The 25,105-nt window shown below is 41.3% G+C and overlaps 2 protein-coding genes across 3 annotated transcripts; both read right to left on the bottom strand.

Annotated features, from left to right (window-relative positions):
• Window positions 1-667: 667 nt before the first annotated feature.
• On the bottom strand, window positions 668-18,864 carry acin1a (apoptotic chromatin condensation inducer 1a). 2 transcript variants are annotated; one of them, XM_061044026.1, is made up of 18 exons: window positions 18,704-18,864; window positions 16,147-16,212; window positions 15,862-15,973; window positions 15,714-15,769; window positions 12,521-15,517; window positions 11,019-11,165; window positions 10,734-10,819; window positions 7,446-7,503; window positions 5,384-5,423; window positions 4,516-4,658; window positions 4,224-4,367; window positions 3,902-4,094; window positions 3,464-3,609; window positions 3,166-3,273; window positions 2,957-3,064; window positions 2,570-2,870; window positions 2,092-2,192; window positions 668-1,970 (listed from the first exon to the last, which is right to left on the bottom strand). In XM_061044026.1, the coding sequence occupies exons 1-18, from the start codon at window positions 18,839-18,841 to the stop codon at window positions 1,638-1,640; spliced, it is 5,277 nt and encodes a 1,758-aa protein (XP_060900009.1). In that variant the 5' UTR covers window positions 18,842-18,864; the 3' UTR covers window positions 668-1,637. The 2 variants fall into 2 exon arrangements, with proteins under 2 accessions (XP_060900009.1, XP_060900010.1); XM_061044027.1 differs by having other exon boundaries at window positions 4,516-4,640.
• A 2,423-nt stretch (window positions 18,865-21,287) lies between these two features.
• LOC132978739 (uncharacterized) lies at window positions 21,288-24,945 on the bottom strand. The gene is made up of 5 exons (XM_061044024.1): window positions 24,595-24,945; window positions 23,452-23,589; window positions 23,108-23,245; window positions 22,867-23,016; window positions 21,288-21,995 (listed from the first exon to the last, which is right to left on the bottom strand). Exons 1-5 carry the CDS (start codon window positions 24,730-24,732, stop codon window positions 21,324-21,326), a joined length of 1,236 nt encoding a protein of 411 aa, XP_060900007.1. The 5' UTR covers window positions 24,733-24,945; the 3' UTR covers window positions 21,288-21,323.
• Between the last annotated feature and the right edge of the window lie 160 nt (window positions 24,946-25,105).

Below are 25,105 nucleotides of genomic sequence, written 5' to 3'. Positions count from 1 at the left end.
TTACAATGGCTCCTTCCAGTGGAGGATGTAAGGCAGCAAGAAGTGGCAGATCCCATCTGCAATCATCATCTGATAGACAACGTAAGCCCGCCAGGAATGGATGCCAGGCTCTCGTTCCTTTACATCCCCTGATGAGAGTAGTGCCTGTTCATCTGTTATTCGTGAATCTCGGCTCAACAGAGGCTAATAGTAAAGTTACATGTGGGCTTATTTGTTATTAGGTTACATGGGATCTGATCCAACAGAAGACCTACTCAAGTTATTCAGAAATCTAAATCTGCTGTTGTGGAAGAAAGATGTCAGAACACACAGTTCATCAGGTTTGTTGTGTATTGGGCTGTGTCGTGGATGCTGACCATGTCCACCACAGAAAACGCCATCAATGAGCAGGTCAGCATCAGAACTGGATCAAAAAAGCAATGGAAAAGGATGACTGGAGAAACATGACAAAGAGTACAATATGATGACATGGCCTTCAAATTCCTGTTATTTTAATTCAATCGAGCATCTGTGGGATGTGCTGGACAACCAGTGCAATCCATGGAGGCCCCGCTTCTCAATTTAAATTACTTCACAGATCTGCAGCCCATGAATTTGACCCAATCAAAATCTGCTATATGCCAAATCTGATTAATCAGGAAAACAGGGGAAAAAAACATCACAATAATTTCAAATTTCCATTTTTATTTGTACATTCACCACTGATAGGCGTACTCAAAGAAAAAATTAAAAACAAAACAGAAACAAACCTTGGTACTAAAATGATAAAATAATGATTAAAAAACAATATTAAAACAATTGTTGAGAAACTCTTTAAGCAACCTCCTCTCATGTGCCTGTATTGACACTACAGGGTAAGAGAACGGAAGGAAGAGGAGCGAGGAAGAAGAGAATCAATGATAAGGACATAATTCTAACTTGCAATATTTTGTGACAGAAAGATTCTCCCTTCTCAGAGAATCGTCTCATATCTTGATTAAAATGAGAGAGAGAGAGGAACACTGCATTGCCTTGGTAGTAATTCCATACCTGTCCAAAAATACGCCAGAGCTGCCTCATTTAAAGACTCGAGTAATCTTTTATGTCTGTACAAAAGGCCAAACAAGCCTTTCCAATATTTTTAGATGCCCCCCTCTGCGCAGAGGCCAGAGTTTTCTCTTTAGGCAGAACTGGCAAGAAGAGCCTTGGACTACAAAGCAGCGACAAAAGGATTCCTCATCCAACAGAGAGCTGTTATATGCTGAGGCCACAACAATTGATGCAAATTATAATTGGCACCTACACTTTGGGGAAAATGGGGAGCATTGGGGGAAATTATTAAAAATTACCCAGTGTGCCATACTGGTATGCCATCAAAACAAAAACCAAGAAAAAAAGAAGAGGCAAACATAAAAAAAATAGCAAACCTCGACAGAAGCAAAACATACAGCACTCTGGGAAACAACACTGCAAAGAATCATGGTCCCCTTTAAGCAAGCCTGTGTAGGTGGAGATGTGCTTTAAAAAAGGTGACAATTTGAGAGATGGCGATGACATCAGTTGGTCCTCTGTTGGGTCTTAGTTGTAACAAAGTACATGTAGTGAAAGGCAAATGCAAGAGGTTGGTCTCTAAGACAGTTCCATCTGCTGATTGGCCGTTAACGCCGCCTTTCTCGCGGGTCACTGCGGCTGCGTGAGCGTCGGCCCCCACCGGTCCCGCTGCCCCCCGGCCTACGATAGCCATCCCTGCGTTTGTCGTTTTCCCTCTCCCTCTCCCTGTCTCTGTCTCTACCTCTGTCTCTGTCCCTCTCTCTGTCTTTGTCCTTGTCTTTCTCACCCTCACTGCGCTCTCCTGCTGTACCAGCTGCAGGCTTCATCCTCTCCTTGCGTTGCTCCTCCTCCTTCTTTTTCCCCTCCTCCTCTTCTTGCTCCTTCCATCGTTTCTGGCGCTCCTTAATCCGTTCTGCTCTAGCAGCTTCCCGCTGAACAAACTAAAATGAAGAGGATACACAAAGAAAGTCTGTATTAAGATATCTAGGGGGTCAAAAGCAATGCTTCGAAAATAAAAACACAAAGTATTAAATAAAGAATAGAATTTGGTTTGTGTCTTACCTGTTCGTCTGTAAGTGGAAGCCAGTATATGCAAGGAGCAGCTTTAGTTTTGCGGAATAGATCATCAAGCAGCTTTGCAGGAGGATCCTCAGCAGTTTTCTCTGCAAAACATATTTACAAACAACTTTAGAGCTGCAGTGATCACTAACCATTATTGATATTGTACTATTGTACTTTCCAAAAGCCTAAGTTTACTTTTTTGAGTCTGTTATGTTAAACCAACAGTCCAAAAAACAAAGACCTTCAATTTATGATTCAATGACTCAAAAAAGGGCAGCAAATCATAAGACTAAAGAGGGTGGGAAATATACATTTGAAGATGTTTTGCACAGTAGAAACCAAAAAGAACTTGATTATTAAATGACCCATGACTTAAATAAATTGAAACAATGTAATGTTTCAGCTCTGCACAGCATTTACAAAAATGTAGTTCCCTTTATTTAAATAGTCCGAGTCTAAATCTAGTAATGTATCTTACCTTTCTTATCGGCCTTCTTCTCCTTGCTCTTTCCCCTCTCCTTGCGTCGTCTCTCTCTGGAGCGTGACCTCCTGGCAGCTCCTTCCTTCTCTTCTCCGGGTTTTCCAAACTCTTTGACCTTGTCCCGGTCCCACTCCCGCTCTGCTCGAGCCTTCTCCCGGCGCTCCATCTCACGCTCGCGCTCGGCCCACTGGTCTCGGTCAGGGAGGAGAGAAGGCAGGCCTGAGGTTCGACCACGGCCAGAAGCAGGCCCTTGATCCTCGGCTCCTGGTTTGTTGGCCATGCCTTTGTGGAAGTCCAGCTACAAAGCAGAGAGATTTTCAGGCTACAGATGGCTGAGCATTGTGAGTGTAAAAGGACAACAGAAGGATAACAATCAGGTCTTACCTCATCCTGCTGGCAGAAGTCTACACTTAGGACTTTAGGATTGCTTTGAGGCCATTTCACTCCATGAAGAGCTGCCCGTGTAGCAACTGCCTCCTCGGAGCTGCAGTACTGAACACAGAACAAAACTCATTTAGACACAGAGAAACCAAGAGCAGTCTGGTTCAAAGCTTAAAAATGTTCTGAGTGAAAAATTACTTAAAATAACTCACAGTGACGTAGCAGTGAGACTTGATTTTGTCAATCCAGAAGCCCTCCTCAACCAGGGTGCCAGTTCTGCTCAGCAGTTCTTTGAGCTGCCCCAGAGTGAATGGCCTCACCTACACAGAATATTTCAGAGCAATATTAGAGTTGGGCTAAAAACCACTGTCTATTTCATAATCATTTGTGTACAACATCAGAGGTGAAAACGTGGGCCGAAGAAAATAACACTAGTGTTGATGGAACTCTGCAAAGAAAGTTTCATCCACATCAAGAGTTTGTGGATGAAATGGAAAAGAGGATGCTCACCAGGTTGCTAATATGGACAATGCTGGAGACTTTGCCTCGGGCTGGCGAGGGCTGCCGTGCCGTGCGGACAGGGTCATCAATTGTGATGGAAACTCCAGTTTTCTGCTGGCTGATGGAGCGACGAATTAGGGTGTCGCTGGGGCTCACTGAGATAAAGAAAAAACAGTCAACAAAGTATTTCTGCTGAACACTTACACTGTGCTTATAGTTCTCATGTTGTAAAGACAGATGAACCCTTTAAGTTATTAACACTTATATCCCCAAATGACAAAAATCAGGCCCTGATGTCAATAAAAGAGTTTTAACATAATCAGTATTGAATTTAGATAATTGTTGAACTTAAAGACAATTGTAAAGTTTAAGTTAAATAAATTCCTGGTTCAGTTTGTGGAATGAATTAAACGCTTGATAACGACAATTTTGTGATGGATCCATTACCAGTGTTGATTTCTACATCATGGCTGGTACGTGATGGAGAAGAGGGTTCCAAGGCTCCAGAAAAGGAGGAATCCATCTTCTCCTCTTGCTCCCTCATCTCTCTATCGCCCTGCATGTCATCCTCCTCCAACTCCTCACATCTGCTCCTCTTCGTCTCTTTCTGTCCATTCTCCTGGCTCTCCGAGTGGACCACCTGCAACAGAAGGAAGTTAACAACACATGCAACCCTGGTTTAATTACTTTCAACTAACACTTCCCAGTAAATACAGTTCCTAACCTGTCCTTCATGTAAAGCAGATAAAGAGATAAAGAGATAACACACCTGTGTTACAGTGCGTCGGATCTGAAGGTCTTGGTCTGAGCGCTCCCTCTCTTCATCCTCAGCCCCAGATAGGACAGCCTCCTCTGGGTGCAGTTCCACTACTGCCTCCTGGCCGAGACACGGCCGGATATCTGGGATCAGAGACTGCCGGCAGAAAACACAGATGCAAAAGATGAGAAGCCAGCTCTTTTCAGCAGAGGAGACAGGCAGTGCACCTGCTACACAGTTCATCTATAGGTCTCCATAAGTATATAACCACAAAGTCCAATCAGTCATATTATGCTGCAAATACCTTGAGTGAATCTGTGGTGATGCTGATTGAAGGTTTCTTGGCAGTGACTGCTGTGCTGGAGCCCCACCTCCTCTTACGACCGGCTGCCGCCCCCGACTCCTGATCTCCTTCTGCCCCTCCAGCACCTGGGGACAATTTACTGCCTGTTAAATAAAAAAATAAAAAACTGAAGCACTTGGCATATACTGTATGTGTTATTTGCGTCACAAATCTATGCAAAATACCAAAGTTTTTAGGGCACATATTCATGAAATGTAAATGATCCTACAACCTGCATCATTTTGATTTATTCATTTTAAATTCTCCCCGACTAAAAATGCTATAAACCCTTTTAAACTCTGCAACAGAGAGGATTCAGCAGTACATACGATAATATTAACAATTCTAAGAATTTGGTCATAAATAAAAACAAAAATTAACTAGGTTTTGCTGAATGAACTCACAAAACATAATGAACCAGAACAACTCAATATCCTGAAAGAAATCCTCTAGTGCTTCATATTATTAAATCTATATAACCTAATGGTCAAATCAATACATTTTTTCTTTCGCTTTTGTGGATTTGACTTGAATTGTTATGGCCAGATCGTGGCTGCCCTCTAGCGCCCACACATTTCCACCATCTTTCAGTTATTCATGCAACGTCTTCAACATGCGTACAATGTAATAAAAGTAGGAAGTATTAGCTTATAGCTGCAAACAATGTGGGCTGTTGCTATTATTGTTTTTATTTCAGAACTCTCATGGCAGGAGTAATGTTTTCAAAGGTTTAATATAAGTAATAAAATTAGAACAATAAAATATGAATTCACCAAATTGATCAGGTTTAAAAGCTGACAGAGGAAGAAAGCAATGAGAGTCCACTTACTGCTTAGAGAGATCTTACGAGCTGAGAAGGCCTTTGGTGTCTGAAACACAAGAAGATAAAAACAACCCAACATACATGGGAGAGGTGAGAGGCAGACACGGTGGGTGGACACAAATGGTCAAAGACAGGTTGGAGGGCTGGTTGAACAATAATAGGTGTAAGTAGGGACTGAGAGGCTGAATGATAGAAGATGCTGTGCAAAGTGTTTTACTTTTTATTCTAGTCTAATAAATGGCACCAAGCTGTGTACTGTAATGAACTAATACGAATTATTTTCATATTCACCCTTATAGATTCATTAAATAACTCAAAGTTTGCATTGTCTGTCACAAAAAGCCCTATTGGAAATACTGCAGTATAAATTCCAGTGTTTAAATTTAGTTATTTGAAAACTCTGAAGTTTATTGGAGTTATGTTACTATTCCAACACAAAGAGGTGAAAATAAACTAGGATTACTGATAAAAAAAAAAACAGAACTAGTTTGATTTAACTGCAGTAGCCACAAATATGATAAAACATTTTTGAAAAGTTCCTTCTCCCAACAAAGATTTATGAGTGTCTAATTGGAAACTTAGCATTTTACTGCATGAAAAATAACATTGAGTAAACGTCTACTTATTCCCTGGTACCACTGACACCTGATCCTTACTGGTTTGGAAATGGCCCAATCACGACTGCATGTATGTATCTAGGCAACAAGGGTCCAATCAAAGGTGGCTGAGAAGTTTGGATGGAAATCTGAATGCTTGCTGGCTGGCAGGACGTTTTTTTCAAGAGTTCATTGGGGCAGGGGCTTTTAAAATTCTTTGCGCCATAGTCGTTCTCCTCAGTAGTTTTGGCATTAGTCCTTTCAAAATGTTGGAGGCTTTTATAGTAACAGAACAAAACAAGTCCAATGAGCTGGAAGCCAAATCTTGATTGTTGTCAAAAGTCCCCGTGCACATGAATCGTGAATTTTGATTTCTGTTGTCTTTAAGAAGCAATGTGTTCAAAACAAGAGTCACTTGGTAGCAAAACTCTGGCAATGGCTGTTGTTGAAAGAGACCAGATGATAAATCCTTCTACAGTTCAAATAAAGATCTCTGGTCCATTCATTCCAGATGAAAGAATTGACTCATCATTCAGTGTCCAATGATAGCATTTTTTTTTGGAGAACATGAAGTCCATTTCCAAATGATTAGAAAAATCCAAAATGTCCTTTGTCATGCATGTTCACCAACCACATTATGTGACATGTCCATAGTACCCCACAGCTGTGTGAAGGGGTCAAAATGTCTCAAAAGTGAAACAGGGTGGGAAAACATCTGTTGTTGAGAGTTAAGTAGCAGCTTTGACTTGACGTGGGCACATGTCCTTGGTTGTCTCTTCTCCACGTGGATTTTAAGAGCACAAGGTCAGATTAGTGGATAAAAGGCTAGGAAAGGCCGGGCACATTGACTAGCCAAAACCCTCTTTGAAACTGCAAGTCCAATCAAGAGCTCTTGCAAGCCATGTCCATGAAAATGAGGCAGCCATTGTTGCCAGGGGGGTCCCTCTGCAGTGCTGCCCTGGGGGCTTATCTGTGGTCAACTCTGGATGCTTGGGGACAGTGGAACAGGTGCAGCAGTAGCAGTAGCAGTAGTAGTAGAAGTAGTAGTAGTGGCAGAGGTAGTACGCAGGTACCAAAAGGGGCAATGGAAGAGGCATGAGCACCTTTACAACAAAGCAATCATTTGGGGTTTAAACATCAGCCACAGTGAGAAAACACCCTTGCTGTTTCTGGCTAGATCAGTGCCAACAAAGGTTTAACAAAAAAACACTTAAAAAATGATGTCCTAAACATTTTCTTCCACTTTTGAAAAGTCTTGAAGTTGGAGTATTTTTTAAAGTAAAAAAAGATTTCCAACAAAAGTAAAGACATTATGAAATAACCGATACTGTTTCACAACAAAGTTAAAAAAAAAAAACTATATACAACTCAGAGATTCTATTATAAATTCTCAAGAGGATCTGATCATCTAAGTCCTCAGCAAACAACAGTTTTGAGGACCAAGAAGAATCAAGGGTCTTCCAACTACTTACCTCCTCGCTGGTCTCTGGAAGTTTCTCTGGCTCTGCCATGGCAGTCTCCTGCTCCTGCCTGTGTAGGGACACATTAAAGCATACATATGCATAGATTAAATTGAGTAATGGATCACAGATTAAAATGTCATAATCGCTTAAAATAAAAGTAACGTTTGATTTCTAAACTGAAATACATTAAAAATGTGAGAATACCTCCTCATTGTATGAGGAAAATGGGCTAAAATGCACTGGCTTCCTTTAAATGTGGAAAAATCAAATAAGTCGATATTAATTACAAATTTACTCTATTCTGCCTTTTCAATGTTGATTAATTCAAATGAATGTCTTCTATTCTTTCTATATGATTTTAGGCAGGTAAGCGTTCTTTCCTCCTTGGCTCGAGCGTTATAAACAATAGTTGCTAGGCAACGGCTTTGCGCACCTTCAAGAGCGGGAAAAAGTAGCGAATACTGAAATGATACACTGACTATAATGCATGCAGTCAATATGACCACTATGGACTTTCAAGGTAGAAATACTCAAAACTCTTTTGTGTTTTTGATAAAATAACAATGCTTGAATAAAATATAGACACATTCAGGTAAAGTCATGGTCCTGTAGTTACATAGGTTTTATTTTAAGTAAGTTATTACATTGCAAAATTAAAAAACAGTCAAAATGACTGCCTTGGTTCTAGTGTTAAATAATGTCAATTCCAATTTTTTAAAATAATTATCAGCTAATGATACTACTCGACTAAGATACACAAACAACGAGCAGGCGATGCTAAAATAACAGCAACATTGTAATGAATCTCACAATATTGACAACAGCAACTTTGTCAATTCATAAATACGTTTCTCTTAAATTTTCAAAAGGGGGGCGAGGAATTAAACGGATGGTTGAGAACAGAGGTACCGCAGTCCTTCAGACCCGCAGAGTCCTTCAGACCTGCAGAGTCCAGACCATTGACTGTCGCGTACCTACCGCTACACTCGCGGGAGCCCGTCCTCTCATTCCGACTCCCATTAACTTAAAACGCAGCATACAGGCAGGCTGCTGCTAAAATGACTGCGACGCAAAGAGGCAGCTCTCTCTCCCCTCCTCCTACCTTCCTCTCACCAGAGACTGCTCCTCTCTGAACGCTTTCATGTCCGCGCCGGCTCTCACACTAACCCCCGCCTGCTGCTGAGCCGCTGAATGAAAACCACAGGCCGGCATCAACAGCTAAAGCCATCGACGGAGCTCAGCCATGTTGTACAGAAATGAGAAGAAAAAAAAAAGATCGTGGATGGAAAGGACCCACATCTTCTCAGCCACACCGGCTTCAAGGCAGCCTCATCAATTGCCTGATGGGAAATTCAACACCAGCATCTCTGATGACATCGTTTTATCATCGCTTTGTAATGCATGTAAATGACGCGGCTGGAGAGGGAGTGTGTCATGTGTTGGAAATAATCAACTTGTAATAACATCCACAAAACAAGCATAAGATTCTGAGAATTCAGTGCAATACTGTGATGTCTGATGACAATGCGAAACAATGAAGCCTGGACTTCTTTTAATTTTTAAATAGTCCCGATCAGACAAGTTGCTTTGATGCATTTTTAAGAGTCGACGTCCATTTGTCGCATATAACAAGTACATTTTTGAGCAAATTTCCAAAGAAAATAGGGGAAAGTGTTTTATCTATTGCTGAGTACTAAAGTCCAAAAAAAAAAAAACACTAAAATGACCAAGTTGCTTTGTGCTGCTACCCATCTTATAGCGACACCTGCTTTTCTGATATTTGATTCTTTAAGACAGACAAAGCAACACAGTACACTATGATGATGAGAGAAAGGAAAATTGCAAAAGCTGTGAAATCGAAAGCCCTTTTGACACAGCACTGAAATGTTCCTGACTTTTCCTGTTCATACATGCACCTCACAGCGGGAGACAATCCCTGTTTGATGGTGTCTCTCAGGAGCCAGAACATGGCGGATGCAGAATTGGCAAACGAAGCAACAGAGTTGACGCTGTGATGACAGTTTGTGCCTTTATATCAATGCTACATGTGTTTTCACTGTATTAACAAATTAGTGGTAACGAACACACGTTCAAGCAGAAAAAGGTATAAAGCATCTTCACTATGTGCACGATAGTCGCACCTGTTATGACGGTCCCGTGTTTTAAATGTCATCAGGCCTGCCAGCTTGTGGGGAATTGTCTTAATATTTCCTGCTGTGTTCACATATAAGCTCATTCAGAAAGTTTACTGGGGAACTCAACTGGCAGAAAAAATGTAAGTAAAGTTCAAGGTGGAAAATTCAGCAGTTAGCATTCACAAATGCAGCGCAACCCTATTGTTTATGTGAAATCACTAAAAAGTGTCTTTTTGAGGAACCGGTAGCCTAATAGCTAGTGTGCGTGCCTCATGTAGGGAGGCTATAGTCCTCCAAGCAGGCGGCTTGGGTTCAAATCCAACCTGTGGCTCCTTTCCTGCATCATCATGTCATTAGTCACTCTCTGTCCCTGATTTCTGACGTTATCCACTGCCCTGTCTCTAGAATTAAGGCATAAGAACCAAAATTTTAGTTCAAAGTTTTTCTCTCTTAAAGATATTTCATGTTTTTATTTTCATAAAAACAATTTAATATCTAAACATTTATTGAATTACAACAGTATGACATTTCCTTTCCTAACAGAATAAAACATTGATGTTACTCAAGGCAATCAAATCACCACCGAGAAAATAAAATGATAGGCTCCCTTGGCTTGAACAAACTACAAAGAACAGCTTTCGCATTTAATATAATACTGAAAACAAATAATCATATTTGGAATATATTTTCCTTTTTAAAGGAAGGAGACAAGGTTTATGTGTATTGCTAGATTTGCTCTTTCTACGAGTTGATTGAGGAAAATGGCAGTCCACAGGGAGCATCAAAAAACTGCCCAATCAGAAGCAGGCTAGCTGAGATGAGCACACAAATGCTCTTTAAAAACTGAAAAAAAGAAGAAAAAAATGTACCCCTTCCTTTTTCTGAAAAAACAAAAAAAACTCCAATGGCTTGTCAGAACCGAACCGAAAACAGCGACTAAAAAAAAAAAAAGAACTGTGGGCTGATTGTATTGTTGCATCCATAGCAACTAGTGCCATAAAGAATGGTTGTAATTTCTGTTGTATTTACAGCAGATGATAAAAAGAGAGCGACTACAACCAGGCAGCCCGCAGACTTTTCTTCAGCACTCTGTTAAATTCTGACACAAACAGACAGACGATGTTAAGGACATGTTTTATAAGTTCATGACATCAGTGCAAACCTGTGTTCGTCATTTTCCTCCTCTCCTTTGCTGTCCTTCCTCTTCCTCTGGGTGTCATCGCTTGTTAGTGCTTCAATGAATGGCTTCTGGGAATTTAAAAGGCAAGGGAGTTGAAGACCGAAAAACAACTGTATGTAACATGTTTGAGTATTTAAAGTAATCCCAGCATAGAGAAAACAATGGACGCAAAATAAACGAATCAGGAGAATTTAGATTTTAGGTGGAACGTATTTTCTTGTTGTTGTTATGATGTTGTTAAAAAAAATCAGCCTATGTGCAACCGACCTTGGCTTGTCTGTCTCCATCAGCAGTTGTGTCACTCTTCTCGACAGATTTCTGTGGGGATACTTTTGGAGTCTTCTTTAAATCCTTATTCTGAGCCTCTACAGTCACCCTGTGCTGTGGTGAGGATTCTCTTTCTGGTTTCCCTTCCTAAAAAAAGACAAACAAAGAAGCAATATTATATGCACAGAAATAGACACAAAACAAGCTGCATGCTATATTTAAATTTGTATATTTGCCATGTGTATCTTTTCCTCTAACCATTTCACACATGAATGGTTCCATCTCATTGAGGATTTTTGTTTAATGGCACCAACATGTAATCAAGAGACAAAAGTCTGCTATTTCCTTTTATCATAGGATCAGTCAGTTTTGTCAGTATAATCTCTTCGGTTTTGTTTATAAGCTTTATACTAGTCAAAGCATTAACATATAACATCACACTCAAATCTATGCTGTAACAGAATGGCTAGCATTAAACCTAAAAAGAGAAATTACCAGGGTTGTCGACGTAACAACAATATCGCAATACCCTGCTGATGAAAAGCTGGACAGAGGGGACGACATGGCTGACAACACTTCAACAGCCTTGCAGGAAAAAATACTCTATATTGGTCACAATCTGATACAGCAGATTGTTAAACCATGTAAAACAAGACACTCGTGTGATATGACAATTGCAAGGTAAGCTAGCATGATGACTGGCGAAGGAGAGAAGAGGAAGGATAAAATGGTTGAGGAAGACCTTTGAATCACGAGAGACCACATGTTACACACACACTTACTTGTAGAACATGTTGAACAGTAGAAGGATACGTTTTAGCCAACATCCAATCTCAATAATTTTTTTAACTATTGCAAGTCCTTTAGTCTTTGAAGGCTTGAATAATGTTGCCATGCAGACTTTTCCTAATATGGTGCAGACCTACTGTGCTCTAAGGTTATCAAAATTTGAGATGATACCATATGTTTTATGGTGTCTAGTGAACATCAAAACAAAAAGTGCCACGGCTTTAAAAAAACAACTATTTAAAACTTCACAGGTCGACATATACTCAATGACTTTCCTCTAGTCATTTTGGCCTCTCAAAAATGGGGAAGTTACGTTGATGTCTCAAATAGATAGCAGGGGATGGTAAACCTCCTAATTGTGCAAACAGATTGTAAATGTAACCCTTGAATACTGGCATTGTGAAAACCCTTTTAAGCCCCAACATGTGTTTTTTTCTCTAATGAATGTAGCAGACTACAGTGAAAGGCACCTTCTATTGTAATGCCATGTGATTGACTTTGAACAAATAGTGTCTAAAAAGTGTCATGCGGTTATTTAATGGCTCCATGGCTATTAATGACCTCAGATAAATTGGCAATTGTGGATTAATTAAAAATAGCTATAATGTAAGTCATGCCTTCGTATTAGACGACTCTGGTTGTATGAATCTTTTCACACCTTGCCTTCGAGTATTTTGTGTCATAGAAAAAGCGGTTTCTTTTTAAACACTTACCTTTCTATCTCTTAAGGTGGGAGTTTTCTCTTGAGAAGATGTGGATGAGCTAGACGATCGAGATGATGAGGACCCAGAGTCCGATTCTGAGGAAGAGGAATCATTTGACGATGAACGTCGTCTTGCTTTTTTGTCTGCCTTCTTTGCATCTCTACCTCTGCGATGTGAGTCTTCCGCTGGGCTTGCAGGACCCCTTTCATCTACTCCTTTTTGGGTGGATACTGTTTCAACTTGTTTCTTGTTCCCCAAATCTGCTTTGTCTTTATCCTCCAATACGGGGCTGGTTGCCTCTTCTTTTTTAGGACCCTGGACAAGTTTGGTACTAACTGTGGTCTCCTTGTCAGGCTGGGTGTCCACAGATCCCTCTGATTTTGTCTGCATCTGTCGATCCTCATGCTCAGTGGAGGGCTTGTGTCCTTCTTGCTGTTTCTCTGCAACATTAGCAGAGACAGGTGAGGCCCAAAGCTGGGGGGTATCAGAGAAGTTACGCGGCCGCTTGATGAAAATGGATGGGGAGGAAGGTTGGGGCTGAACTGGGGAGTCTCTAAAGAACCGAAACTTCTTGAATGAGGACTGAGGCGACAAGGGAGTTGCTGACACAGGTGCACCAGAGTCTGCTGCTTCACTCCTGGACACAGGAGCATGGACATCTTCTTGCTCTGCAGCCTCTGTTGATGCCTTTCTGACTGGTCCTGTGGAGAGGGGGGGAGCACTGGATGTGAGACCAATCTCACGACCACGTTTGAATGGAGGGAGATGACTCTCCCTCTCTTTTTCAGCCATCCTAGATCGCTCTTTCTCCTGCTCCTCCTTTTCTTTCTGAATGGCTTTCTCCTTCTCTAACCTTTCACGTTCGAGGGATCTCTCCTTCTCTTGCTCCTTCTCCTTCCTTTCCTTCTCCAATGCCCTCTCCCTTTCAAGTTTCTCCTGTGAGGCTTTTTCCCTCTCCAGCTTCTCTTTCCTTTCCTTCTCAGCTCGTTCCCTCTCCATCCTCTCCTTTTCTAAAGCTGCCTGCCTCTCCATCCTCTCCTTTTCCAGAGCTGCTTCTTTGTCCATCCTCTCCTTTTCCAGAGCAGCTTCCTTCTCCATCCTCTCCTTTTCCAGAGCTGCCTCTCTCTCCATCCTCTCCTTTTCCAGAGCTGCCTCTCTCTCCAGCCTTTCCTTTTCCAGAGCTGCCAGCCTCTCTTGCTCAAAGGTTTTTTCCCTCTCTATCCTCTCTTGCTCCATTGCTTTCTCTCTTTCAAGTCTCTCTTTCTCCTTCCTCTCGAGCTCTAACCTCTGTTGTTCTAGCGCTCTCTCCCTCTCCAGCCTTTCTTGCTCCAGAGCTTTTTCTCTTTCTACTCTCTCTCGTTCAAAGGCTCTCTCCCTCTCGATCCTTTCTAGCTCTAAAGCTTTTTCTTTCTCAATCCTCTCTCGCTCTAGGGCTCTCTCCCTTTTTAGTCGTTCTTGCTCCAAGGCCTTCTCTCTCTCTAGTCTTTCTTGCTCTAAAGCTTTCTCCCTCTCTAACCTTTCCCTTTCAACCCTTTGCTGCTCCAAAGCCTTTTCCCTCTCAATCCTCTCCTTCTCCTTCCTCTCAGCCTCCAGAGCTTTTTCCTTCTCTATCCTCTCTTGCTCAAGAGCCCGTTCTCTCTCCTTCCTTTCCTGCTCCAAAGCCCTGGCCCTTTCTAGCTCCATTGCTCTCTCCCGCTCCTCTTTTTCTCTCTGCAAACGCTCTTGTTCCAGGGCCCTCTGCCTTTCAAGCTCTCTCTGTCTCTCCAGCTCCAGGGCCCTCTGCCTTTCGAGCTCCTTCTGCCTCTCAAGCTCCAGGGCTCGCTCTCGTGCCAGGGCTTGCTCTCGCTCCTCCCTCTCTTTAGCCAAAGCTAGTTCCCTTTCCTGCCTCTCTCGCTCTTGAGCGAGCTCCCTCTCCCGCTGCAATGCCCTTTCCCGTTCTTCTCTTTCCAAGGCTTGCTGTCGTTCTATTCTCTCTTTTTCCAAAGCTCTCTCTCTTTCCTCTCTCTCCTTTGCAAGAGCTCTTTGGCGCTCTTCCTCCATTGCTCGTTCCTGCTCAAGTTTTCTCTGCCTCTCCAGCTCAAGGGCCTTTTCTCTTTCTATCTCAGAGTCCCTCTCTCTATCCCTCTCTTCTGTTGCAGTGGCTTTTAGTACACTCACAGGTACTTGAATGTGGGCCGGATGTGCTCCTAAGACACCCTGGTTGGCGCCTGGAATCATGGGAAATGGTGGCACATGGCCTGCAGTGTTAGCTGTGTGAGTGATGGCTGATACCAGAGCCTCTGGAGGCCCTCTTCCAGGAAATGATGTGGCCATGGGTGAACTACTGTCCTGCCTATCGCCTCCCCCAACACCGCCATGCCAACCTGCTCCTGAAAAAGCCCCTTCTGATGCCATCTTTCTGGCCAGAAGGGTCAGCGGGCCGGGCTTGCGCTCGGCATGTCCACTCCTCTGTGGTTCTGGGCTGCTGCTGCGGCTGCCGCTGCTCGAGGAACCAGAGCTGGATGAACTTGGTGAACGTTGAGCTTGGGCTGCATCTGGACTTGGGGGGCTCTGCTTTGGGGTGTCAGGTAAGGGAAATGATAACTCTGGAGGTGGGGAGGGAGGAGGTGTTGGCTGGCGGAGTTGAGGGGACATAAGGGAAGGCATGTGTTGCTGTGGTGGCTGACAGGAAGCTCCAGACCTCTCTCTGCTCGTCGGCACTCTGGCTGCCTCTCTCATGTTTCTCCTCCGAGCACCACTGTCCCAGTCCTCATCGTCACCATCCTCATCTCCATCATCGCTGTCCTCATCTTCGCTGTCAGCAGCGACTTCATTGGATGAAGTTCCCCTCTCTGTCCGTGGCTCACCACCAGGAACACGCATTGCCACAGAACCGGAAGCAGGAGGACCAGACATGTCAGCATCCTGGTTCCTGTTGACTTCTCCCTCATTTGCTCCACCAAACAACCCCTCCCCACCAGAGGGGCCAGGGGGCTTGTGCTGCTCGGCCATTGTTGGTGTGACATCCTAATGAGGACAGAAACACAGGTAAGACTTATAGAACGTTTTCATCCATTTAATTGAGTCGGCCATCAATTCTTACCAACAAGTTCCTTTCAAATGTGATACATCTTTAGGAGCAGAGAATGTCCAGACAAAGAAACAGTGTAATGTAAACAATGTCTATTACGGCAATAAATGAGAACAGAACGTAATTTCTGACCTGGGCTTGAGGGGGACACATCGTACTGTTGTTTACTTCTGTGTGGTCCTCTTGGTCTGTTTACAAAAGACAAATAAATAAAATCAAGGATGTATTGCATAATAAATATGTGTACATAAATGACTTTGTTGCATTGGACAATTCTTACCATTCGTTTCATACGCTTCACGAGCCTCTCTCTCAAGACGCTGCCTCAGGAGCTCCTGTTGTTTAGCCAGGTACTGCTTGATGAAGCTGTTCTGGCTCATTTCCTCACCAATCTAAAAGCAAAAACCATAAAAAATAAGGTGCACGCCATCACGGCCATTTGCACATAGTCCTTATACATTTTTGTCAGAATTGATCTATTGCATATTTTGTCATTTTTATTTTAGTTATCTGCAAAAACAATACATACATACGTTTAAATGTTCTAAATCTTTGAGCCACTTACCTGTGAGTTTGGCTGCAGCCCAATATGAGCAGTGGAGGTCCTCTGCAGATTCTCCAGCATGAGAGCCTGTTGTTGAAATAAGAATGTGTTCATTTAAGGAATTCATCCAGAGTTGGAAGGGTTGGTATTAGTGCTTTTTAAATGAAATGGCTGAGTGACAACAAAAGTTTTTGGATATTGGTTCGGTAATGATTTCCACTTTGCGTCCAACATTGTTTTACTTTTTTGAGTGTCTGTGTGCCTTTGCATGTTATCACTAAAAATGTGAAAACATTTAATGATTTCAGGTATATGTTGCTGTATACTCACATACAAGAGCAACTGAAACCCTGTGCAGGGTTAGAAGAATATTACATATATCATAGTATCAAGAACATACTTCACGTGTATGTTTAATGGTTTAATCTCCAATACGCAGGAAGGCATAAAATATGTGATGACTATTCAAACCTACAGTGAAGTTTGACCAATCAAGGCTGATATATACAAATAGTTAAATGTTCTATTAAAACATCAGTCATTTTAAAAGGTATTTGAAAATTGCATTTTATAAACATTTAAAAGACACTGTAGCAACATGTTTTGTAACATCATAAAGCAAAACAATAGTGTCCAGAGTTCTTGTGTGATTAAAGGGTAACATATAGATATACATAACAGATGACAAAGGCTTATGATGAAAATGCAAACATAAAATGGACTTGATGCCTTAACGGTTTATGACCAACTTAAGATAGTTAACCAGACTACCCAATTAAAAAATTGGATGGTCTGACTTTAAAGACTTGAATGACAAAGTTTATTAGATTGAGTACCAGTAGTAATGTAATCAAATCAAAAAGCATTACTAGCTTTGGCAGAACATATCAAATTCGTTCTATTTCAATACATTTTATCAATATTAAATACAAAATATATGTTGGATCGCCCTGAAAGTGACACAAAAACAAACATGCCACTGATACATGTAAATATGAACCGAAAGAGGTTGTTTTGAAACACAGCGCATAAACACTTAATTATTTGAGTTTTCTCTTAATGCATCCAAAGCCTTGAAAGAAATCATCATGATAAATTATTTGACCACAAGATCTAGGGGTCTAAAAAGATTTGATAAGAATGTTGCACTTCTGGTAATTGCATCAAAACACGCAAGCTAGATGGAGTAAGAGTATATGGCAACCTTTTAAGTTACTATTGGGGTCAGACAGTGTGAAATAATGTCAACAATTTGTTATGGATGGCCTCTTTAACAGTAGAAAGGGAGAATGTATTGGGCATACGGGGCGGCAGTAGCTCAGTCTGTAGGGACTTGGGTTGGGAACCGGAGGGTTGCCGGTTCAAGTACCAAATATGGAAGTTGGTCTGGTAGCTGGAGAGGTGCCAGATCACTTCCTGAGCACTGCCGAGGTGCCCTTGAGCAAGGCACCAAACCCCCTACCCACCACCAGCTCAGGAGCGCCCGCTGTGGGCAGATCCGTCACTCTGACATCTCTCCATTAGTGCATGTCCATAAGATCCTGTTTGTGCATGTGTGTATATTTCAGCCTGTGTATGTTGCATGACTTACAGAGTGTAAAAACTGAATTTCCCCTTGCGGGATCAATAAAAGTAAATCTTAATCTTATAATGGTAAACCTTTTTATACAGTGTTGAGTTAATGGTATTGTTTCCTTGAAGTTGGGTTACAGGAACTGTTCAGTATTTGCTCCACTTACTGTTTGCAATTGATATCAAGTTAAACTTTTTTTAAAAGTCTTGTTTTATTTCCACGGCTATAAGGCTACTAACGTAACCTTACGTAACATTTAATGATGCATTAGGAATCGTTTTAATCTCTTATATTCCACAAGTGCGAACCACAATTTTGTGAGTATTATTTTTACAATTTCCCTTGGTATCTTGAGCATATACACTGAGTTGTTGGTGAAATGTTTCACAAAATGTTATCATAGTGGCCCTAATTGACCCCCCACACACAGTAAGTAGCACAATGTCTTTATTTGTCTTTTGGACACAATCAATGTGTTTTGATGTTGACTGGTGAACCGCAGTAACCTTGCCGCTGTTTAGTTAGCCTTATACATTTAAATTATTTGTTATTTTAATATGGCCCTGCGTGTGTGAAATAAAGTACTTTAAAAATGAATACGAATTATCGGGGAAACATTAAGTTCCCGGTTAAACGCATGCACTTAAACAGAGCCGGGGACACAGAGCACTATCGGTAACACAGTAGAAACCCAGGCCACCGCGTTAGCCCGGGGAGCTAACATGCTAACAAGACAACATCACTTTCAGAATGGACACCAAGTTTACTGAACTCCCGGAGTAGCTGCAGATTCTGTATTTCTGCACATCTAAAACAGTGCTCAGGCACGCTGTCGTGCAAGGAGACGCATTTCAGCTGGTTATGTGTTGGTTAACCTCGATAAGTGTACTCCGCCGCTCGGCAGTAACGATACTCAGTGGTCGGCCCTCTGGAGAGCATCAGCCCGTCTCACCGTCAACGCTACCTCGCAGAAACCCAACTCCGGTACCGCACAGCGAAACTCACCCCCTTAAGTCTTTTAACGAGCGCATTCTTCTGCCCGCTTTTTGAAAGCCCTCTTTCTTCTAGGGCAGCTTTTAAGTCCGCAACTCGAAGGGACTGGAGCGGTCTCCCGTCCAGGGTAACGTCTTCGAGATCCGCCATTTTCCGTTCCTCTAGTCAGCGAGAGCGACGAGCAACGCCTTCCTCCACGCAGCGTCACCGCCGACCACTTCCCCCTAATCAAATAAACAATAGATTTACTATTATTCAAAAACAGCAGTAAACAAAATACACAATCAGTATGTCTGTGTATATATGTTTTTAATTTGTATACAACACGCCGTTAATATCCTTTTAATAATATTATTACATCGCTCTGCGCAAATTCTGCGCAAACGTGACTTCTTACACAAAAGCCGCATACACTCTTGTGTTTACCAAGCGAGAGAACTGGTTTATCTAACTTTCCCCTTTTTGCCGTTCTGTGGTGTTTTACGTTAAAAGGAATAAGGACTTAAAACAACTGTGTTAAAAACATTGAAATGTGATGTCGTATGTATCTAGGCTCAGGGTTAAGCTTCATATTAACGCTCGGAGTAATCTTTTGAAGAAATCTCATGGAGACAAAGGAGTGCAATAAAAAAAGGAAAATTCTGTAAAAGAGACTCAAGTTTGGTCGTATGAGAAGGATTTAGTATACCTCTTAATAAAGACAAACAAAAGTATGTGGAACTATATAAAAAAAAGAAGAAATTAAATGATATAAGTAAATGTGGAGATAAAACGCAAATTAACTTTAAAAAAAATAGACTACAGATGAAAAAAAAATCCCGAATGGTTAGTGTAGTTTATTCTATATTAACTAAATATTCAATAATAATTATGTGCATCAATTTATCATCATCACCATTTATCGTTCAATTATTTCCTTAGGCTACTTATATGCTTAAATATATGGATATATTATTTATTTGTAAGTAACTACGGAAGCCCTAAGTGGACATACATCCACACATCTTATTTTATTCCTTCCTCCTTAGATAACGAGTATATTTGGTTGTTTTCTCAGGATGAGGACTTACTTATGGCATTATCTCAGGATAACAACACTTGTTTGAAATATGGCCTGTAGTTTGTCAATATTATTTATTTTCATTTTGTGTTCATTTCCTGTTTAGCAAGCAGTTACATAACAATATTTGTTTTTTTCTTTATTCAATATGATTTGCAAAACTGCCCCACTAGTTGGACTCTTTGCTGAATTTGACTTTTAACCCTCAGCAAGATGCCAAAGGAAAATGGCTGCTGTCTGAAAAGAGTGAATTTGGACCTGACTTTCAACAACTTTGATGCAGAAGTTGATACTTGGTTGTTTGATCCATAAACGTTTTACCTACCAATGAGTACATCTGATGATGGCTAACAAGGGCAAACACACTGCAACAGCCTACAAGATGACCACACGGAGAAACCGGCTGCAATGCAACATCTAAACGACACCAAGAATCAAATTCAGAAAATACATTACAGGGTTAGGGTCCCTTTTTTCTGATACCTACCCTACGGTAGCGGTTTCAGTTACTAATAATATTAATAAAAAAGCTATACATCTTTAAACTGATGGTCTGGTTTTGATTTTGTAGGTCATCAGTATTCATTTAAGTCTGTTTTAAAATATGTTAAAGATTCCACAGGGTCTTTATTTTTTGTATTTGAAATCAAATCTACACACATCAACCTGACTGTTTTGGCAATAGGTGTTTTATTTGTGTCTTTTAATGTCTTATAGTGTCTTTTTTATTTGTATGTGTGGCTCCTTGTCCTTTGTGTGGAACTCTGTCAGTTGTGCTGCTGCCTGTTTTGGCCAAGACGCTCTTGAAAAGGAGATTTTAAATCTCACCGAGTTTCTTTCCTGGTTAAATACAATTAAAATAAATAAATGTGTGTGAGGAAAATGGAGCACCCAGGGGAAAAACCCAGTAACATTAAGAAAACAGAGAAATCTTCAAACAGTTCATCATTGAAACTCATACTTGTGTTAATTTTTCATGCTTCATTAGTTTTGCCCTAATGCACTAATTTATCTGGGTGCGTTGTTGTTGTCTAAATTGAGCGTTCATGTTGAATGTAATAAACATTGTGAATAGTCTGAATTTGTATAATAGCTACCACTGTTTAAACTCACTGAATTCAGTTCATCGATGTTTTCTGTCGACCTCATTAGGAAAATATGTTGTCATGCCTCCAGGGTAGATTTGTTTCTTTCTGCCTTTGTGTAATTAGTTCTTGGTTTCCAAACATTATAAACCAGTAATGTTAGACATTCTGACGGCTCTGAATCATTGTGTTGTAAGCCAGGTATCAGGTATGAACTGAGGATATGAAATGATGAGGGGAAAATAATGGCACTTATTTTTCTACACGTCTGTTTTCCCTCTAACATCCGTACATACCAGTCCTTCAAATGTATCATTATGATCCATAATGCCATTAAAAACATCTGTCGTGAGCCATTTTAGAGAAATGATTTGGAGTGGACTCATCTCATGTCAACATCTAGCATCATGTGGCACACAAACAATGTGGGACGCCCTGTAGCTACACGCTCTTCCAGGTGTTTTTGCACATTTTATTTAATTACACATTATGACACAATGTATGTTATCTCCGGAACATCGCTGTCCCCTTCTTCATAATTTGAATCTCCTTTATCTTCGGTTGACTCAGGCATTTCAGTGTCTTCTGATCTTTGCTTGGAGTGTTCCTGTGTTTCATCAACGCCCTTAAGTCTCAACAGGGTCCTGCGGTTAGACATACAGAGGCCAAGTCTGTTGAGCCGAGCAATACACCTTTTCTTTGTCCCTCCCTGTCTCAGGATCATTGAGTTGATGTACAACGGTGCACACATGCAGGATGACCGTGCTCTTAATAGTAACGCACCGCCCATCGCCATCGGTAATGACTTGTCTTTTGGTGTTAGTGTCTGATTTTCAAAGACTTTGCTTGCATGTCGGAGGAACTGAAGAAAAGTGGGTGCTGTGGTCTTCCACTCGCTCATCACTTTGTCCCAGCTGAAGGATTTCAGAGCCGCCGGGTCGTTCTCTCGAAGTGCTGAGTTGAATGTCACACTGGTCAGAGTCTCACACTCTTTGTCCAGCACTTTGAGCACTTCGGCAACAATATGGTCCTTAAAGCCAGGCACTTTCATCATCGCTTTGGGGAGGCGTTGAAATCTTCCTCGCAGAAGGATATCACCGACTCTTCTCCACGGGCCACTCAGCACTCTGCTCCTATGAGAGCGTCCAGTCTGTATAACCTTAAATGTCAAATAATGAACATTAATATTTCATACTATTATGAGACAATGAATAAGAAAAAATTGTGACAACATTCAATGCAAATTCAAACAATTCCTGTATTGCATTCTGCAGCATCTAGAATTTTGTTGAAGCACCATAGCTGTTCTGATTATTTTTTTTAATCACTTAGGTTGATGATGTCAGACTGTAAAATTTACATTATCTTTGAGATGCTACATGCTAAAGACTAACTTTTTTATAGTTGTGAAGCAGACAACAGAGCTGCTCTGACCAGGCTCATCTTAAAGTTTCTCTTTCATGTCTACTCAGATTGAACATCCATTTATTTTTTAATGTTTTTTAAAACCGTTTGTTGTCTATGTAGCCATACCATGATGCATCTTGGTTTAATATACTGGACTATCAGAGGCTGTGGTCATAACTTTCCACCAATCAGACCCTCTGTTACTCATGTATGGGTCTGCACTGATCCTGAAGTCATTATAAGATGAGAGAGGAATCTCCATGTCTCATTACCACCTAAGGCTGCTGCAGCTGGTGGAAATAATGCGTAGAGTAGGGTAATGAATAACAAGAAAAATCTCTTCGCACAAATGGATAGCCTCATAATGTGCAAAATCAGCATTTCATGGCTATTAAATGGGTGTTTTTTATTTACCCATTATATTTGGCCTCTTCTATCAGGTATCAACTGGAAGTGATGTCACAATAAAAACAGCTGGCTCAGGCTATACTATACATGGTTTTATTGGATCATTTACACAAAAATTGCAGTGCAACTTTTTTTTTTAAATGCAGCCGCATCGGGCATTTTATGCCTTGAATATCACAGACAAAAAAAACAAGATCTTGAAGGGACTGAATTACCTTGATCTCTTTTTTCCTCTCTTCTTGCGGTGTTAGTCTGCTTTGTTCGCTCGGCATTGTTGACCTGAAAGCATTATGTGCTGAGTGTTTGCCAAACACAGGCGGACTAGGCTGGGTATGCTGCATCCCTGATAATCTATTCACAGCAGCCTGTGGAGATGAAACAGTGGAGAAGAGTGTCAAGGCCAAAGTGAGATAACTTAAAACCCACAAATGGTTAACTTCTAACAAGATGCCGAACCTTCACCGCTACAGGTGACCATGTTACTGGAGCTTTTGGCAGCGAGTCAGAATCTTCTTGTTTTATAACCGCTGGTACAGCTGGACTAGTCTGGGAAGACTGTGCATGTTGACCTCCTGATAATCTACTCACAGCAGCCTGTAAAGATAAAATAATGGAAAAGTACTGGTGCTGGAAAATCAGGACTAGGCAACTAAGAATGGTAGAAAGTGAAAATAGAAGACAAAGTGTGTAATATTCTGGTTTTGGAGATTACTCAATATCTAGAATAACATTTTGACTTGGGTTTGTTTATCTTTTACTCAGAGACAGGTGACAGCTTACACATGAACCTTTAGACCAACCTTAACTGTAAGAGGTGACCAAACTACAGGAGTCTTCAGCAGCATGACAGCAGCGTCCTCTGACGGTTTAGCCTCACATGCAGCTAGACTAGGCTGTGTTGGACGCTTCAATTGCACCCCCAATGCTCCATCCTCCTCCTGAAAATAAAACAGGGTCTTCTATCAAAATCAAAAAAGCTATCGGATCAAGCTGTTTAGAGGCTGAGTCAATGCAAGTGCAAAACTAACAAGCATAAGAACAATGCATTCCCTTAGCAGCTCAAACAGATGGGTTTCTTTATATAAAGCGGCGTTTTCTCCAGCTCTGTGCAAGACAAAACACATTGCAAACTGTGACATTGCTAGTTTTGCTTTCTGCTTTGATGATCTAATTTAACAAGCATTACAACCCCCCCCTACAAACCCCATGTCTGCATACCAGCCCAAATAAATCTAAGAAACTATTTGGAGAGAACACAGACTGAGAGGGACAGAGTGGCTCAGTTTACCCGCTTGCATCCCCTGCTACTGTGCTGTGTCTGCAGAGAAACAATGGTTATAAACATGACACTGTATTCTTCAGTGTCTAGCCTGTATTTAAATATCTTAACCCTAAATCATTTCTTTAGATCAGCCTAAAAATATGACGGGAAACTTAGGCGCACACCAGAAGCAGCACACAACACCAAGGACACACACACCTCCAAATACTGTGAGGAAGCAGAATATACTTTAACTTCAGAAGTAAATGTTTGATAAAAAAGACTAATTCTACCTCCCTGAAGGGGGCATTACATTTAAAAAAAAAAAAAAAACCTCAACAATAGTACCGGTATGTGTTACGTGGTTACGTAGAGGAACTATCCTGGATGTATTAATTAAATATCGGCTGATTACCGTAAACATTGGATCAATTGCGCACTGGACAAGCGGGATCAGATGATTTAACATAAAACATAAATATACGTACATGTCTTGCATGCTTTATTATGCCTGGTATATTTCACCACGTTGGAAACTCAGTTAACAGTGAAGTAGGCTACAGAGAAATGCATTTTTAGTGGAAAGCTGGTGGCGAACATCAATAACTCTACTAGTTACTACGGCAGTAACAAAAGGGCATCGGCCGACTGACAGGTCCCGTTATTTGGCCGCAGCACTCACCTTCTTAGGCCTTTGAACAAGAGCAATCTTCTTCGCGGTTTTTGTTTGTCTCCTCTCCTTATTTACACGTTTACACTCCGCACGACGAAGGGACTGCAGCGGTCTCCCGTCCGGTTTGACATCTTCAAGATCCGCCATTTCCTCTCCTCTCGTGAAGTCCCAGTGAGAGGTAACACCCAGTTGACGAATACCTCCGCATCAAATATCACATGGAAAAAATGACTCCCAGTCTTGAAAGGCTGGAACACACGTTTACTATAAAGTTCTTGCTCGGTTTTTATGATTTGTTATAAACATTTTTTTTTAACACCAATGTCTGCGCTAATTCTGCGCAAACTGTTATACCTTCACAGCAAACTGAATTGGGGAGTTAGAGCTCTTTTCAGTGAGTGGGTTCATTTGGCTCAACTCATGAATAAAAACTGACTATTTTGGCAAAAGGCTCTTGATTTAGTTCCCCTTCTCAGTGGATATCTTATTTGTGTTTCGAAGTAGAGTCAGTAGAAACTCC

This window comes from Labrus mixtus, chromosome 8 (genome assembly GCF_963584025.1).
Source record: "Labrus mixtus chromosome 8, fLabMix1.1, whole genome shotgun sequence".
Taxonomy (NCBI): Eukaryota; Metazoa; Chordata; class Actinopteri; order Labriformes; family Labridae; genus Labrus; species Labrus mixtus.
This window is presented reverse-complemented; position numbering and strand designations above follow the sequence as displayed.

Excerpts from the sequence above, each read along its gene's own strand:
- LOC132978739 (XM_061044024.1), bottom strand. The coding sequence starts at position 24,732 with ATGGCGGATCTTGAAGATGTCAAACCGGACGGGAGACCGCTGCAGTCC. Across the intron at positions 23,246-23,451 it reads GGTCACCTCTTACAGTTAAG|GCTGCTGTGAGTAGATTATC; the intron begins GTTGGTCTAAAG and ends TTATCTTTACAG. Across the intron at positions 23,017-23,107 it reads GGTCACCTGTAGCGGTGAAG|GCTGCTGTGAATAGATTATC; the intron begins GTTCGGCATCTT and ends TCATCTCCACAG.
- acin1a (XM_061044026.1), bottom strand. The coding sequence starts at position 18,841 with ATGGCGGATCTCGAAGACGTTACCCTGGACGGGAGACCGCTCCAGTCC. Across the intron at positions 11,166-12,520 it reads CCACCTTAAGAGATAGAAAG|GAAGGGAAACCAGAAAGAGA; the intron begins GTAAGTGTTTAA and ends GTCTTTTTTTAG. Across the intron at positions 2,871-2,956 it reads ACTTCTGCCAGCAGGATGAG|CTGGACTTCCACAAAGGCAT; the intron begins GTAAGACCTGAT and ends TCTGCTTTGTAG.